At 39.7% G+C, this 17,449-nt stretch overlaps 1 protein-coding gene across 1 annotated transcript in view; it reads left to right on the forward strand.

Annotated features, from left to right (window-relative positions):
* The window catches only part of TMBIM6 (transmembrane BAX inhibitor motif containing 6), a 36,779-nt gene extending 22,325 nt beyond the window's left edge, over positions 1 to 14,454 (forward strand). The window contains exons 5-10 of the mRNA XM_089679256.1: positions 1,565 to 1,613; positions 4,561 to 4,658; positions 4,741 to 4,820; positions 7,071 to 7,171; positions 9,975 to 10,050; positions 12,592 to 14,454. Of these exons, the coding sequence (XP_089535382.1) occupies positions 1,565 to 1,613; positions 4,561 to 4,658; positions 4,741 to 4,820; positions 7,071 to 7,171; positions 9,975 to 10,050; positions 12,592 to 12,615 (428 nt within the window). The 3' untranslated portion in view covers positions 12,616 to 14,454. The remainder of the gene's footprint in view (positions 1 to 1,564; positions 1,614 to 4,560; positions 4,659 to 4,740; positions 4,821 to 7,070; positions 7,172 to 9,974; positions 10,051 to 12,591) is intronic.
* Positions 14,455 to 17,449: the final 2,995 nt, after the last annotated feature.

Genomic DNA, 17,449 nt, shown 5'->3' on the forward strand with positions numbered 1-17,449 from the left:
AGACATACACACAAACGCATACTAGGAACAATTTAAACAGGAGCCAATTAACCTACCAGCATGTTTTTGTGGGAGGAAACTGGGTTACCTGGAGGCAATCTTACAGCACAGGGAGAGCATGAAGTCTTCATGCAGATAGTGTCCTGGCTTGGATCTCAACTGAGCACTCCACTTTTTTTAAGTCAGAAGTGGCCTTCTTATATACGTTCTTATATAACTTTCTTATAAAATATAATATTTATATTTACCACCTTAGGATTTCTTCATCTGCTGATGACTCTTGTGAATTTAAATAAGTTGGTTTTGACCAAGCTGGCCCATACAATCTATTTGCTTCACTTACAGATGCAACCACTAAGAACGTGATTTAAATTGTATGAGCATCAGCTACGTACAGTATATGGTGTTGTGTTCTGCAGCAGGATTGAGATTTCCGGAACAGAATCAAGTTGGGATGAGCGCTGCTCAGCCCTTCACGGGAATCGTATTTCATCAATGAATACAGGGCTTCCTCTGATTGGCTGAGGTGGAGATCATGACATCATCTGCCTGCCTCTCGACCTCAGCTAATCAGATGAAGCCTTTAATTCATTGAAGAAATGAAATGAATCCTGTAAATGGCTAAGCAGCGCTCAGCCCGAATCTATTTTGTTTCAGAAGCGGGATGGGAGGTCCCCATCTTGATGTTGGAACACAGTGCTATATACTTTGTACACATAAAGTTTATACAGCACTGATACTACATACACTTTATACTGTGCTCCTTGTAGGTGCATCTCTTAGAGAAACAAATTGTTTTGACTACTTTGGTCCAAATAAACTATTTAAAATACCTGTTAGAGGAAGGTGGTGCCCCGAGGTCTTCCAGTGGCTGTCATGTCAGCTGTCTGAACCCATGCTAATTTAAAACGAGCAGTACTCCAGCCCCTCAAGTAATCATATACATGCACCTTGGGTTCCTGCTATTTACAGGGCTTTAAGTGGTGCACACTTGGTGTAATGCACACTTGGGAGCTAGCGTGTGTTAAAGCACAACTAAAGTCTGCAAATAGCAAATACTTCTAACCCAGCCTGCGAGGTCCCTTGCTGGCGTTGACCCCCCCCCCCCCCAAACTTTTTCTGGATGCTGGATCTTTGACTATCCTAATTGACTGTTGTGGATTATGTAACTTTCTCACATGAGCAATAGTTTAGCCAGGCACCATGCAAAATATGTAAATTGAGCTGCATATATTTAGCTGAGTATACATTCTAAGACTGTGAACAGGTAGGTTCGTTGTCTTTTATTGCAGACAAGACCTAGCATAAGTTGTTACCTTTTACTTACACTTTAACAGTGCAAGGTTTGAAAGTTGGCAGAGCATCAACAACTTTTATTAACCTCTGCCCAGAACCTAGAGTCATCCTTGGACCAGAAAAACAAAATATACAATTTTTAAGTTGAGTTTGCACCTTTATAAATTCAGGACAGAGTATTCATAACCAGGACAGCTCTCTTTAATAAAAATATTGCATTTGTAAAGAATTTCCTTATATTAAATGTATTTCTGCCTTATCCTTCCAGGCATTGGTTTGGGTCCTGCTTTGAATCTTTGCTTGGCTATTGATCCCAGGTAATTGTATACACAATTGTTTATTGATATAAATATGCATTGAACAGTTTTGACACAAATATTGCTGAGTCCATTAGCCTTATTAATAGGCACTATGCTCTGTTGTAAAACTGGAGAAACCAAAAAAGATCTACATTGCCATTAACAAGCTGGTTTCTAGTATTTATTCTTCTGATTTTAGGTTTGTTTGTGTAGGGAGGTTTCTGGTTGTTGGTGGCGATACCAATTTTTATAAATTAACCTTATTAAAAACAAAAAACACAAGACCTGTACAGTTGTACAGTTATAATAATTTCACATATCCTGGTTGTGCTGGGAGATTTTTAGAGAACATGTAGGGAAATCCATGTATGAGCAGAGCACAGACTAGAAAGATTTTACAATACAAATTTGTTTTAGGTGATATTATTAAGTAGTAGCTTTATACTTCACTTGCTCTGTGTGGGTATGTTATTAAAACCTTAAGGCTCTGAGGCCAGAGTGCACAAATGCTAGGGAAGGATTTTCTTAATCACTGAATTTTCCTAAGTGTTACTAAACCCAGGACCCTACATTCAATATATGTCTCCCACAGTACACAGAACATGGAAATGCAATTATTTTAGTAAATATTATCCGCTAAATACCTTTTTCTCAGCAGCAGTTAGAGCAATCTTGTGACTTCTATCGGTGTTCAGCAGAGCAGTGGTTAAAGCTTGTAGGAGTTTTTTTCTGCTCAAGAGGATGCAGAACCCTTGACCCTCTGTCTGGACAGTGCTGATTGGTCCTGTGCTGATCCCTCCTCGCTAGCAATACACACCAAACTGAGCAGGTGCAAAGTGTCTCCACATGATATGTCTTATCAGGAGATAAGAGGGGGGCACTGTAAGAAGGGGGGGATCAGAGAAGTCAGGATCAAACAGCGGTTTACATAATGCAGAGGATTAACCCCTTTAGGTTCCACAGTGAGTATAGTGAGCATGCTTTACTGCATATACAGACTGATTTTATGGCTGTGGGTTAAGTAACACTTTAAGCCTTTCAGATTCTACAACAGAACGTGCATAGTGAGAAGGCCATTGTATGCTATGTTGACTCTAATTTATTATATAATTAGAGTGGCACTTTTGGTTTGTTTTTTTTTTTGTTTTTTTTTTTTTTTAATTTCAAACATAAGAAAAAACTGAGACTACATATGAAGGATGCAAACAATTGAACAGAGAGGGTGAAAGTTAAATCTTGGTTTGACCATCAGCATCACAGATAATCTAATATTTCAAATTGCATATTTCTACAGTGGGGATCGAAAGTTTGGGCACCCCAGCTAAAAATTTGTATTAATGTGCATAAAGAAGCCAAGGAAAGATGGGAAAAATCTCCAACAGGCATCAAATTACAGATTAGACATTCTTATAATATATGTCAACAAAAGTTAGATTTTATTTCCATCATTTACACTTTCAAAATAACAGAAAACAAAAAAGTGGCGTCTGCAAAAGTTTGGGCACCCTGCAGAATTTATAGCATGCACTGCCCCCTTTGCCAAGCTGAGACCTGCCAGTGTCATGGATTGTTCTCAATCATCGTCTGGGAAGACCAGGTGATGTCAATCTCAAAGGTTTTAAATTCCCAGACTCATCTGACCTTGTCCCAACAATCAGCACCATGGGTTCTTCTAAGCAGTTGTCTAGAAAACTGAAACTGAAAATAGTTGACGCTCACAAAGCTGGAGAAGGCTATAAGAAGATAGCAAAGCGTTTTCAGATGTCAATATCCTCTGTTCGGAATGTAATTAAGAAATGGCAGTCATCAGGAACAGTGGAAGTTAAAGCAAGATCTGGAAGACCAAGAAAAATATCAGACAGAACAGCTCGCAGGATTGTGAGAAAAACAATTCAAAACCCACTTTTGACTGCACGATCCCTCCAGAAAGATCTGGCAGACACTGGAGTTGTGGTACACTATTCCACTATAAAGAGATACTTGTACAAATATGGTCTTCATGGAAGAGTCATCAGAGGAAAACCTCTTCTACGTCCTCACCACAAAAATCATCGTTTGAACTTTGCAAATGAACATATAGACAAGTCTGATGCATTTTGGAAACAAGTTCTGTGGACCGATGAGGTTAAAATTGAACTTTTTGGCCAGAATGAGCAAAGGTACATTTGGAGAAGAAGGGGCACAGAATTTAATGAAAAGAACCTCTGTCCAACTGTTAAGCATGGGGTTGGATCAATCATGCTTTGGGGTTGTGTTGCAGCCAGTGGCACAGGGAACATCTCACGAGTAGAAGGAAAAATGGATTCAATAAAATTTCAGCAAATTTTGGATGGTAACTTGATGCCATCTGTGAAAAAGCTGATGTAAAAGAGAGGATGGCTTCTACAAATGGATAATGATCCTAAACGCACCTCGAAATCCACGGGGGATTACATCAAGAGGCGTAAACTGAAGGTTTTGCCATGGCCTTCACAATCTCCTGACCTCAACATAATTGAAAATCTATGGATAGACCTTAAAAGAGCAGTGCGTGATAGACAGCCCATGAATCTCAAAGAACTGGAAGACTTTTGTAAGGAAGAATGGGCAAAGATACCTCAAACAAGAATTGAAAACTCTTGGCTGGCTACAAAAAGTGTTTACAAGCTGTGATACTTGCCAAAGGGGGCAGTACAAGATATTAACGCTGCAGGGTGCCCAAACTTTTGCAGACGCCATTTTTTTGTTTTCTGTTATTTTGAAAGTGTAAATGATGGAAATAAAATCTAACTTTTGTTGACATATTATAAGAATGTCTAATCTGTAATTTGATGCCTTTTGGAGATTTTTCCATCTTTCCTTGGCTTCTTTATGCACATTAATACAAATTTTTAGCTGGGGTGCCAAAACTTTCGATCCCCACTGTACGTATTCATAGCTGAGAGTCAGTTTGAACTTCATCTAATGAGACTTTTTCTTAATCTAGCATCATTCCAACTGCTTTCCTGGCCACTGCAGTGATCTTCACCTGCTTCTCACTTAGTGCTCTATATGCACAAAGGCGCACTTACCTGTACTTGGGAGGTAAGTGTCGCCCTGTTTCATGTCACTATGTGTTCTGTGCTGCATGAATTGTCTTCCCAAAGTGAATGTGTTTCTTACACAGGTGTGCTAATGTCTGCTCTGAGCCTCCTTTGTCTGTCTGGATTGATCAATATCTTCATTGGATCCACCGTCCTTTTAAAAGTGAGTTTATACAATGTTCTAAGAATATAAAAGTTTGCTTTCTAGGTTAAGGCTTAATTCATACTAGTGCAATTTTATTGCTTGACAGTGAAAATCACATTATCAATAGTGCCTATTCTCATCAATGCAAAGCGGCACAATTACATTTTGGAAGAGGCTCCTGTACTACTTTAGTGCAATTCTAGCACAATTTTTGGCCCCATAGAACATGCAGTCCACTTCATAATAGCATCCAAGTTGCACTACATAATCGCAGTGAAAGTCGGATTGCAGCAATGTAAACCTAGCCTTACTAATGTGACTAAGTCTGACTTGATCGGGTTATAGGACTATGCGGTATGTAAACATCTAGTGCAGACCTGAGTTGACTTCTCGCAGAAGCTGTTTTGTCAAAGTTGAAAAAAGAACACACCATAATAAAAGTTAGCAGAATGGCATGTTCCCTTTCACTTAGCGTTTGTGCTGTAATATTCTTGTAAGTGATCCAGTTCTGCTGCGGTTGATAACTCAAAGTATAAATTAGAACAAAGTGTGTCAACTACAGTCAACTCCTCAGAGCGCTAATACAGAGTGTTTATAGCACTCTTGCTTACACTTTAACTGAATAAAGTCTTTTTTCTTTCAAAATTAAATTTTGAGGCGTTGCACTGGAACAGTACATGCCCAGGATACACTGCAAAGTTGAAAACCCCAGTAAGAAGCATCTCGAGACTACAGGGTGGGGGAGATTGTGCACACAACATTTTTTTATGTTCTGTTGAAGAGGAAATAACCGCAACACAAATGTATTATATTGCAGCTTAATAATTCTTAGATGTGTCGGCTGAATTGGTTTTCATTTTTTAGGCTTTTTCACTATTTGCATCTGTTAATTTGGCCAGTAGGTTTTTCAACTTCCTTTAACAGACCAAGATGTGCAGCAAAACTGCTAGTTACAGGGTTAAAAATAAAATTTAACACTACCAGGGGTCCTTACAATAGTCGACTTTTATTCATTGATGTAAACCCTTTATCCCAAAAAAAAAAAAAAAAATGCTGTAACTACATAAAATGTGTTTTAGTTGAAAATTGGCTTTAATTATGTCTTTCTTAAGTCCATCTCACTCTGCTAGTGCATCTAATACCCTCTCCCCAGACTAACAATGAATGCTGCTTTTCAAAGGTGTCTCTGTTGCTCCTCCTTCCAGAATAAAAACCACCTATGACTAGAAGTGTTACTGACCAAATCACCAGGTGAAAATAAAGGAAAAAGTCCACAAAAAAGAAAATGTATGCATCCACTACATTTACGGATTAGTGAGCTGCAGTATATAATTCTTTTGTTTTTATGTTCAATCCCACTTTAAGTTTCTTAGCAATAGAGATTATTTTTTTTTTTTATAAATCTGCCAGTATTTAAAGGAGAAGTTCACCTTTCACGAAAAAATATGAAATGCACATATTTTTGCTGGCAAACAAAATGTACATTTATTACTTTTTTCCTGCAACAACCTGGAAAACATTGCACTCATGATCAAGTGGATCTGAGGTGCAATAGTTAGGCTTCTGCGGATAAGCCCTGCAGCCCTTCATAAGAGCTGTCTGTTGAAAGTTGCAGGGTTTGTGAATGAACTAGAGCGCGCTCATCAGTACCCTCGCAGTTTATTCAGAACTACAATCTGTTAGACAGTTGATGTAATTCATTAATTCACAGGAAACTGAATGGTGTGGACCTGTGGGCAGAGCCCCATATGGCCGCTCTGGTTTTTTTTAAATTGTGAAAGCGTGTGAGGGGAGAAGATTTTGCCCCCCCCAAACTATATGTCACACCGTGGGGGGCGCAATTGGAGAAACTTGCATCAGGGCTGAAAATAGGTTACATGTCCCAAAAGGTGAACTTATTCTTTTAAAACATCTGTTTGGGTCTTCAACAGCTCTGCTTTTAAGGCAATATGTTTCTTTGTGCTATGCCTGTTAAAGTTGTTTATCTGGCACTTGTACCTTTTTTTTTTTTTCACGACATTACCAAAGGAAGACTTTAATGCGTTGTGCTGCGCTTTTATTAATCCAACAAGCTGGAATTCTATGACATTTCTACTGAGGCTGAATCCAGGAAGTCTCCAGATTACATTCATCAAATTCTGTTAATTGCACATCCGTTTTCAATTAGTCGGCAACAGCTCGTTATGCTGCTGCTGAGATCTTAGTTTGAAATGACATTGTTCTTGTTGTTTCCAGCCTTTGCTAATACATTTGGCACTTATTTTTCAGGTCCACATATACGTTGGTCTTCTGGTCATGTGTGGTTTTGTCTTATTTGACACTCAGCTTATCATTGAAAAAGTTGAGAATGGAGACAAGGACTATGTCTGGTAAGCATGATAACACTTTCCATATTAAACCTTTTTCTGGCTTCATCAAATCTGAGAATTGTTATTAATACCCTCATGGTAAGCATAATCAATATTGGCAGATATTGAAAGCGATTGCAAGGCATATGTTCATGATAAATAAGAGAAATATTTCATTAATATAAGATGATATATACTGGAACTCGAAAGGAGGGAGGAAAAATATCTAAAGGTTAACTATATACACATTGCAATGACTTTAGCCAAGTGCATTGCATTGGTTCTTGCCTCTATCTGTTCTGTAGATATTAGGAGAGGCTATTATGGTGTACTTGCTGAATTGTCTCGTGATCGGTGCATACTTGGGAGGATATGCAATTAACACATTAAAGATGAATCTTCCATTGCTGTAATCCAAAGGACATTGCCAGGGATATGTCATGGTCTATACCATGAGTTTGAGAAACCATAACCTCCCCCCAGGCCTGCACATTACTCAATCAGAATGCGTCCCTTGTACCACCGCAGAACCTGGTTTTATCAACGGTCTCGGCATCCGATTTTAGTTCGGTTTCAGACACAGAACAAGTGCCCCACTTGACAAAAGCAGAATGTCAGAATTCCTCAGACATATATTACAGGCTTAATTCAGCCATCTTTGTCCATGTCTCAACCACCTGCTCCTATAATCAATATCTTACAGCTCAGAGTAGTCAGGTTGTCCCTCCAACACTGGACCCCCCTCCCCCTCTTCTAAAGGGACACCCAATTCGGGTACAGTCAGACAACGCCACCGCAGTGGCATATATCAATCATCAAGGAGCCACGGGAAGCCAGGCTGCATTGAAGGAAGAAAATAAGATTCTTTCATGCACAGTAACTCGCTGTTCAGTGATGTGATTCACATCTCCGGAGTGGACAACTGGTAGGCAAATTTTCTCATCTGCCATCTCTTGGACTAAAGGATGTGGATCTCCTACCTCCGTTTGTGGCCAGAACCAGGGGACCTCAACCTCTGGCCTTGTATACTCTAGTTATCCCTTGGTATCACTTCAGGCCCATTTACACCTTCCCTCCACTGTGGGTTTTGTCTCGCCTCCCCCACAAAAAAAGAGCAAGAGAGGAAGCCTACGATTTATACTGGCCCAGAATAACCTGGTACACAGACAGACTTCTGGCATCTTTCCAACACGCCAGATCTCCTATTCAGGGCCTTTTCTTCCACCCTGTTTCAAAGTCTCCAACCTTAACGGCATGGCTGTTGAAACCCAGGTAGAGGAGTCTGATTCCTACCTTGCTATAAGCAAAAAAGGCTGCTTCTAAGAAGATTATCATTCATGGAAAGAAAAGAGTACAATGCCAGAGACTCCATCCTTGTGCATTCGGTGTTTCCTGCAAACAGACCTTGACCCGAACCCAACTCTTAACACATCATAAGGACAGTTGTTGGCCTTATAAATGCTTTTCCAAAGTACTGTAGCTTCACATTCTGAACTGAACGAACAGCCCTTTTATGTAAAGAGCCTTTTCTCATACTTCACAATTTGGTTGTCTTACCCCCAAGACCATCTCTTCCAACTGTGGCTTCAGCATTTTGTCACATTGTTCTACCATCCCTTTCCCCTGCTCAAAAGTATCCAAAGGAAGCCTCTCAATATTGTCTGGACGTAGTCGGAGCCATTTGAATATACTTGAAAACTACTGCTTTTGTTAGACAAACAGATTCCCTGTTTGCCTCTTGAGAGGTCCTCGGGACCGAACAAGGGGCACCCCCCTTTCAAAATCCATTATTGCATGGTGGATTAGGAACTTGAATACAAGAGCTTATGCTCTTAAACAAAAACATCCTCCTGTGCTGTTGTGCTCCCACTCCATCAGGTCTGTAGGAGCATCCTGGGATTTTGAACACCAAGCCTATTTTGCCCAACTGTATAAGGCCGCCACCTGCTCTTCTGTTAATACTTTCCAAAATTTTTACCAGGTTGGTGTCCCATCTTCTGCTGATGCTGCTATTGGCTGCAAAGTCCTTGTAGCAGTGCTCTGAAAGTGGGTCTTTGCCCTCTGTTGTTGGGCCTATTGGCACAGTTCCGTTTGCCTAAGTTGTTGCCCTACCTTTCTATTTATTGCTTGGGGATGTCCTGTGGTATATGGATTGTTACCTGTAACTTCCATGTCTTGTAGGACACAGGCCACCCTCCCTAAACTCTTACTCTGCATTGCTTGTTGAAAACAGAGGGCTTCTATTGTAGGGTAGGGGAAGCGCCCCAGGGGAGCATGCCCTTAAAAACTTTCCAGTGTTCAGTCACCTAAAGGTTACGGGTCTATAACCCATGGTATATGAATTAATTGCATGTGTACTTTACTATGTTCCAAGATGTGGAATTTACAGGCAAGTAAAAAAAAAAAACAACTAATTTTGTGTTAGTCTGGTTGCTGGAAAACAATGGCTTTTATTCATGGCAAGAAAAGGGAACTTCTTTTACACAAAATATTGTGAATTGGCAGTGCTGACTTAACTGGTGTTAATTTTGTGTAGTGTTTTTGATTTGCAGAAAGCTGCATCCCATTATTAGGCTTACTGTATTCTTGGGCACATGGGTGTTTTTCTGTTTATGAAGCTGAAGATACAGTACTTGACTTTATTCACATGATGATGTCTTCTTTCTTCTACCAGTACAGGCAGTCTTTAAAGTATATGGTGAATGCCAGTGTACCAGGGAAGACTGTTGTTGTTAATAAAATATTATTTATTCCAGTTTAAGTTGGAAACAAGAATCCTGGCCCATGGGGCTAACAATCTAAAGTTTGTATTTTGTACTTACAGGCACTGTGTAGATCTGTTTCTGGATTTCATTGCCATCTTCAGGAAAATTATGATTATCCTGGCAATGAACGAAAAGGTATGTAGTTCTGTATGATTGACCTTTTATCAGTTTTCTCCACTTAAATAGTTCATGTTTGCAATAGGCAGTAGTATGGAGAATTTGTAGGTGTACTGTCCTGTATTCCCTCTGTTTGCAATGGAAGGAATTTTGGAGATACACAAAATCTCAAAATGCCACCTCATTATCATCACTTTGTTTTAAATTCATATTTTTTGTACATTGAACTCTACTAAGACAATTAAAGTCCAATAAATTCAAACTTGTAAGACTCGCAAGTTGTAGTGGAAAACTAGTCTAGCTTCAACCAGCACTAGATATACAGTGACTCTGGTGTGGTAAATGTTTTGTGTGCTGACTTCCACTCTTGTCAATATAAATATAGTCAGATTACCTCTTTGCAGGAACAGTGGAAATGAAAATGACTCTTGGGTTTCCTTTTCATAAAATGTTATTGGGTTTTCAATAGAAGAGATAAAAGACCACTATATATGCCTTTTATAGCAAGCATTATGCATATTTCATTGACGTAACAGGTTCGTGTGTGTGTGTGTGTGTGTGTGTGTGTGTGTGTGTGTGTGTTTTGTGGGTTTTTGTTTTGTTTTTTGTTTTTTTTTATAAAACCGCAAAGTAATGTTTATAGATACTATTTAGTCTAGTTTTATAAGGTTACATTTTACCAAAGTTATAAACATGGCAAAATTGTATCCCAACCTGGGACCATAACTGACAGTCTTCTTACTTGCATATCTATTTAGCTGTGATACGTTACAGCTGCCCAAGTATGAGGGGTCAGGAAAAAAGTTGGAAGTGTATTGATGAGGAAATGAAAAGGAGTAAGACTCTGTTTACACTAGTGAGATTTCAGATGTGACTTGAGTCCCACAGAATCGCATGACAATGGAAATCATTGTTTTTCAGTTGTCCCATTCACATCAATGCAACTCAGCACAGCACAATTTTGGTAAAGTGTCCTGTACTACTTTGGTGCCATTCCAACACAATTTTGGCCCCAGAGAATATACAAACCAAATCCAAGTTGCACTACATAATCATGCTGAAAATCAGATCAAATGATTGCAGCAGTATGAACCTAGCCTAAATTGAGATGAATAGGAAAGAGTAGAAAAACCAGTAAGTGCAGTCCATGATGAAAGGCTGCCCCCTGAAGCCTAGTTTAATTTAATATTTATATAGTGCTAGGTGAGCTTTCTACACCATCAGGATGTAGATATGTAATCCATGAGTATCCTATTTTAATGCATTTCTCTTTGACATCACTCTGTCAATCGCAGCCAGTGAGTCATTGAGGAGACAGAGGGGATGGGGCTGAGCAGCAGCTGTGTATGTGATTGGACAAGTAGTGCAGCAGCTTGGGAGCGAGCCTGCTTGGGTGCCTCCATTGCAAGCTGCTTGCTCTGGGAGCACTAGGCAGGAGGGAGGGGCCAAGAGTGCCAGTGGGGGACCAGAGAGGAGGAGGATCGGAGCTGCTCTGTGCAAAACCACTGCACAGGGTAGGTAAATATAATGTGTTTCTTTTTTTTTTTTTTTTTTTTTTTTTTTTTTTATAGGGGTGTTTTTTTGCCTTTTTACTATCACTTTAAGCCCTCTTGTGCCTATTCTTTTACAGGCTCTGTTCCAACGTTTCCCACACCAGGCACTTCCTATTCCACTATTCTTATGCATTTAGCTCATGGGGCACTGTATGCAATCAAGACAGGGGGCATTAAGAAGACTTGGGGGTTTGTTTACTAAAACTGCAAATTCTGGTTCAGTTCTGCATAGAAAATAATCCGGTTCCAGGTTTTTTTTTATTGTTTTTTGTTCCCATTTGGTGAGTGGTTATCTCTTTTTGAAAGATGAAGAGATGAACTGCATAATCAAGATATTCGTGTTTATCTTGTACAGCTGTGTTAATGTATACGAAGTGCCTGCTTACAGTATTATATTTTTAATATTTTCATTGTTCTTACTCTTTATGAAGCTGACATTATACAGTACTGCATTCCATAAGAAAGGGATGAAAGTGAGCCTTTCAGACAAAATCTAGTATAGACCTACAAGAAGACATGAGGGCCCTGCCCAAACAATTTACCATCATGTTGGGGGAATATTACCTACAGTTGTTGAGGGGGATAGCAGTGGCTTCAGGAAACATTTCATTGGTTACTCAGTAATGAATAGCTAGGTTTAGAGAAGAAAGTGGGTAAGCAGTTATCCTAAAGTGGATATTGATGGCTGTCTAAATACTTTTATTGTAGTGGGGGCAAGTCCAATGGGACAAGGAGGAGAATTCTAAGACAGGACCTGCTCTATAGAAACTTTGGCTATGACCTGAGAGGGCATTATCAGTAAACAAAAAACAAAAGTTAGCATAACATTCAGTCAGATTAATCTATCACTGACCTTAGTATCTAGAGTTTTGCATGGTGGTTGTGTATTTGCACTTTGTACATTATAACTTTTTGTACTCTTTGCTGAGCAAGTCAGTAAAAGATAACTATTCATTGCTATTAGCTTCAGTCTGCTAATTGTGCTTCTATTTATTTTCATATTTAGGAGAAGAAGAAAGAGAGAAAATAAAACAAGCCATGCCCCAACTTTTCCATATTCTTCTGGTTTTTCATACCTTCTCTCTCTGGCTTTTATCCCATGGTATAATGAATCGCTTGGGAAGCAATTCACAGAGTAATTTTTTTTCTGTCAATCTGTTATGTGCTTTTTTTTTTTTTTTCCCCCTCCCCACCCCTACAGTGTTTTACTGACTTCAGAAGATGCTCTTTATCAAAACTGATCTAATGTTTTTTCACCATGATGTACACATTTTAAACATTAGAATGGGCAGTAACATATACCACATGCTCTTGTACAAGGCACATGCTGCATAGCCATGCACACTGTTGCATTGGGCAGTTACCTTACTATCTCAGTGTGCCTGAAAAAATGTCTGATGTTGATTCCGCAAACGTCCATCTGTAATAAGGAATTGCAAAATGCACTAACCTATAGCAACTGGGTTTCAGTTTTCTGTATTTTTATGATTGAAAATGGAGCAGGATAGGTCCCTGGGGTTTATCTATCTATGCTCATTGCCCTTTCTATTCCTTGTTAACCCTGAAATCATTATTGGGCAAGTTAGACTATAGCTGTAGATGACCACTTCTGGGTTTGCACTCAGTCTTGAAGCCCATTGAGCATGTGTGCATTCCAGATATTTGATGCTTATGAGCTTTTCTTGATTCTGTATTCTGTTCTAGAGTGTGACATAGTCAAAACATACATTCAAGGGGTAGGTGGGGGGTGTTTAAGCTTTCCATTGCTGAATTGTTATCATCCAAACAGACCAGCTGAAGCAATTAATCTGTCTTGCCATGTAAAGGAAAAATTTGATGAGACCCTTTTGAATTTAAGCATATTGCTGTAACCTGCTAACCTAGTTAATGGGACACATCCTCTTTATAGAAAGACTACAGAGAACTTGGTGCTCCCTCTACTGTGAATGGACTGATATCGGCTCAGTCGCCTGGCTGTGTGCAGGGTGACTGGCTTGTAGAATTTTCATAAAGTCTCCTGCTTACTGCCAAGTCTCATGTTTGCTCAATGATTGAGTTGCCATCCTAAGAAGGAACTAAGAGTTGTTAAGTGCTGGTTTAATCTTGGGACAGCCCATTCCTTGGCATCAATAATATCCTGGTATTATTCATTTTCCAGGATCATATGTTTAACACTGAAGATCTGAAGACACAGTCTCTGCTTTGTGTCCTCACTTTTTTTTTTTTAATGTCAGAAATCCAATCCTTTTTAACCCCTTGCACAAAAGTATTGAAAGCTGTAATTAAATGTAAATTGCATTTAGGTAGATAAAAGTATGTTTTTGCTTTATGGGAGTGGAAGTATATTGTAAAATTTGTCTGCAGCTATAAACCTTGTCCCCTTATATCTAAAACCCCTTTTTAGGAAAAAAAATAAAAAATATCCATCTTCATTTACATGAGTTGGACTTCTACTGCCTGGATTTCAATAACCAGTTCATGCACTATCCATCTCCTCTTCTAACTTGTCCAGTGTGTAGAAGATGAGCAGTAGGAGGTCTCAGAATTTGTGCAAGAGGTTGGATTAAAGTGTTACTCTTCCTTATTGCCCCACACCCAGTCTCTCTCCTTGCCCCTGCATGCTTTTAGGGATATGGCAAGCTGCTTTAGAAACAGTGCCAAGAATTACCTTGAGGATAAAAAGAAAATTCTATGTGAAAATGTATAACGTTTTCATAATAACTTTATTTTATAGTGCAGTGATTTTCTGATTGCTGATATAACTCTGACAGTGAGCACAGTGAAACTTTTTGATTGAAATATGAAAAAATATGGGTTAATTTGTACAAGTTCTTAAAAGTACTAAAATAAAAACTAAACATAACACAAAGATTGTGTTTTATTTGTTATTCGTATCAGATTGTTACACCATACATTGTATATACAGATGTAAAATAAAAGATCACAAGCCCTTATGCATGATTTGCTTTCAAGTGGAACTAGCAATATAAATTGCATATTACATAAATATTCAAGGGGGATATTATAAAATCGGATAATTTGAGTAAAAAGTACATATTTCTTTATTTCAAAAATGCTGCTCCCAATTTTTCTACATATGAGCTAGTGCATTTGTGCGGTTTTCATTATGTGAAGGCATGTGAGTAGAAGCTAAAATGTCTTGTGATTGGTGGCAGCTCTACACTGTGGTCATTGATGTCAGCAAACGTTTCATTCTCTTTCACTGAATACTCTGACATCAGAATTCTGGTGCAACAGGTTCTGTGGCTTCAGACCAAGGGACAAGAAGCCAGAGTGGACCTTCTGTCTACAAGTCTAGTGTTGTAGATCTGCAGCACTTGGCAGTCTCAGCAATGCCTGTATATGTGACTAAAAGCCCACTACTGTGAAAAATATAATCTTCTGGTAACTGTGTGGGGTTAATACACATGATGGCATTTGGTATACAAATTCCCCCCCTTTTTTTTTTTTTTTTTTTCTTCTTTCCATATTTACGTACCAACTAAGTTGACCAGAGCAACACTGAACTTTACAGGGACAAATGAAAACAATGGACATGTGGAAATTTTTTTTTTGTTTTTCGTACTATAGCTATACAGTGTTTAATGCAGTACAAACGACCAACAGAGCACTGTAGGTTAGCTAAAGAGACTTTGCTTCCCCTTTCTCCAATTACAAACCGCTGTAGATATGAAGGGCAGGCACCGAGTGGTAATTGCACCAGCCTCCAAAACCATCCTGTTTAAATCATTTCATCCTACCCCAACAAACAAAGCTTCAACCCTTACTTTTTTTTTTTTTCACTAAAATAACAAACATGGTACACTTACCTGCTCTGTGCAATGGTAATGCACGGAGCAGCCCGGATCCTCCTCTACTGGGGTTCCCTGCTGGCGCTCCAGGCCTTTCCTCTTTGGCAGGTGCCCCCATTGAAAGCTGTTTTCCATGGGGGCACCTGTGCAGGTTTGCTCCCGAGCTGCCCTGTCTTCATACACTGATACAGGTCAAGTGGCTTGGCACAGCATTTGACTGAAAGCAGTCTGTGCAGGGAGGAGGGAGACAGCAGCAAGAGCCACTGCTGTCATGCACATCACTGGATTGAATTTGGGCACAGGTAAATAAGGGGGGCTGAGGGGGATCCTGCAGCACAGAAGGCTTTTCACCTTAATACATAGAATGCATAAAGGTGAAAACTGTATGGCTTTAGAACCACTTTAAGCATAGCGTTGTGAGCTATATAATAAGGTGTGTGTTTTTGTTTTTTACAACAGGTGCTACGGAAAATGTGAAAGGAGCCCTTTTTTTTTTTTTTTTTAATTATTATTACAGGTACTTATAGCGCCATCAATTTACACATTTACATATATATTGTACATTCACATCAGTCCCTAACCTTCAAGGGGTATACAATCTAAGGTCCATAACATACATTCATACATACACATACTAGGGCCAAATTAGACAGGAGCCAATTAACCTACCAGCATGTCTTTGGAGTGTGGGAGGAGACCAGAGTACCCGGAGGAAACACACACAGGGAGAACATGCAAACTCCAGGCAGGTGGTGCCGTGGATGGCATTTGAAATGATGATCTTACTACTGCCAGGTGCAAGTGCTAACCATTTAGCCACTGTGCTGACCATCATACAAATAAATATGCAAAATGCCATCTCTTCGTGAGCCAAAAAGTAAATTTTTTTTAGTGTTTACAAAATGTAAATGTTACCTTGTGTATGGGGTTTGTTTCAGTTTACAAAAGCAGCTGCACTGACCCATGCCCTTGAATACCTAAAACAGTGAGTGCATACTTATGTCAGTGGCAAGCCATTCCTACAACATTACTACCTCTCTGTTCTTTTTCTTAATATACAGGTGAAACTCGAAAAATTAGAATATCGTGCAAAAGTTCATTTATTTCAGTTATGCAACTTCAAAGGTGAAACTAATATATGAGACTCATTACATGCAAAGCAAGATAGTTCAAGTCGTGCTTTGTCATAATTGTGATGATTTATGGCTTACGGCTCCTGAAAACCCCAAATCCACAATCTCAGAAAATTAGAATATTACATGCAATCAATAAAACAAGGATTGTACATAGAACAATATCGGACCTCTGAACAGTATAAGCATGCATATGTACTCAGTACTTGGTTTGGGCCCCTTTTGCAGCAATTACTGCCTCAGTGCGGCGTGGCATGGAAGCTACCAGCCTGTGGCACTGCTGAGGTGTTATGGAAGACCAGGATGCTTCAATAGCGGCCTTCAGCTCTTCTGCATTGTTCGGTCTCATGTCTCTCATCTTTCTCTTGGCAATGCCCCATAGATTCTCTATGGGGTTCAGGTCAGGCGAGTTTGCTGTCCAATCAAACACCGTAATCCCCCGGTCATTGAACCAGGTTTTGGTAGTGTGGGCAGGTGCCAAGTTCTGCTGGAAAATGAAGTCAGCATCCCCATTAAGCTCATCTGCGGAAGGAAGCATGAAGTGCTCCAAAATCTCCCGGTAGACTGCCGCGTTGACCCTGGACTTAATGAAGCACAGTGGACCAACACCAGCAGATGACATGGCTCCCCAAATCAACACAGACTGTGGAAACTTCACACTGGACTTCAAGCATCTTGCAGTGTGTGCCTCTCCATTCTTCCTCCATACTCTGGGTCCTTGGGCCTCTCCATTCTTCCTCCATACTCTGGGTCCTTGGGCCTCTCCATTCTTCCTCCATACTCTGGGTCCTTTGTTTCCAAATGAGATGCAAAAGTTGTTCTCATCAGCAAAGAGGACTTTGGACCATTGAGCAACAGACCAGGTCTGTTTTTCTTTAGCCCAGGTAAGACATTTCTGACGTTTGTTGTTCAGGAGCGG

This window comes from Staurois parvus, unplaced genomic scaffold (genome assembly GCF_062004578.1).
Source record: "Staurois parvus isolate SC_StPar_1 unplaced genomic scaffold, SC_StPar_1.0 ptg000017l, whole genome shotgun sequence".
In the NCBI taxonomy this organism is placed as follows: Eukaryota; Metazoa; Chordata; class Amphibia; order Anura; family Ranidae; genus Staurois; species Staurois parvus.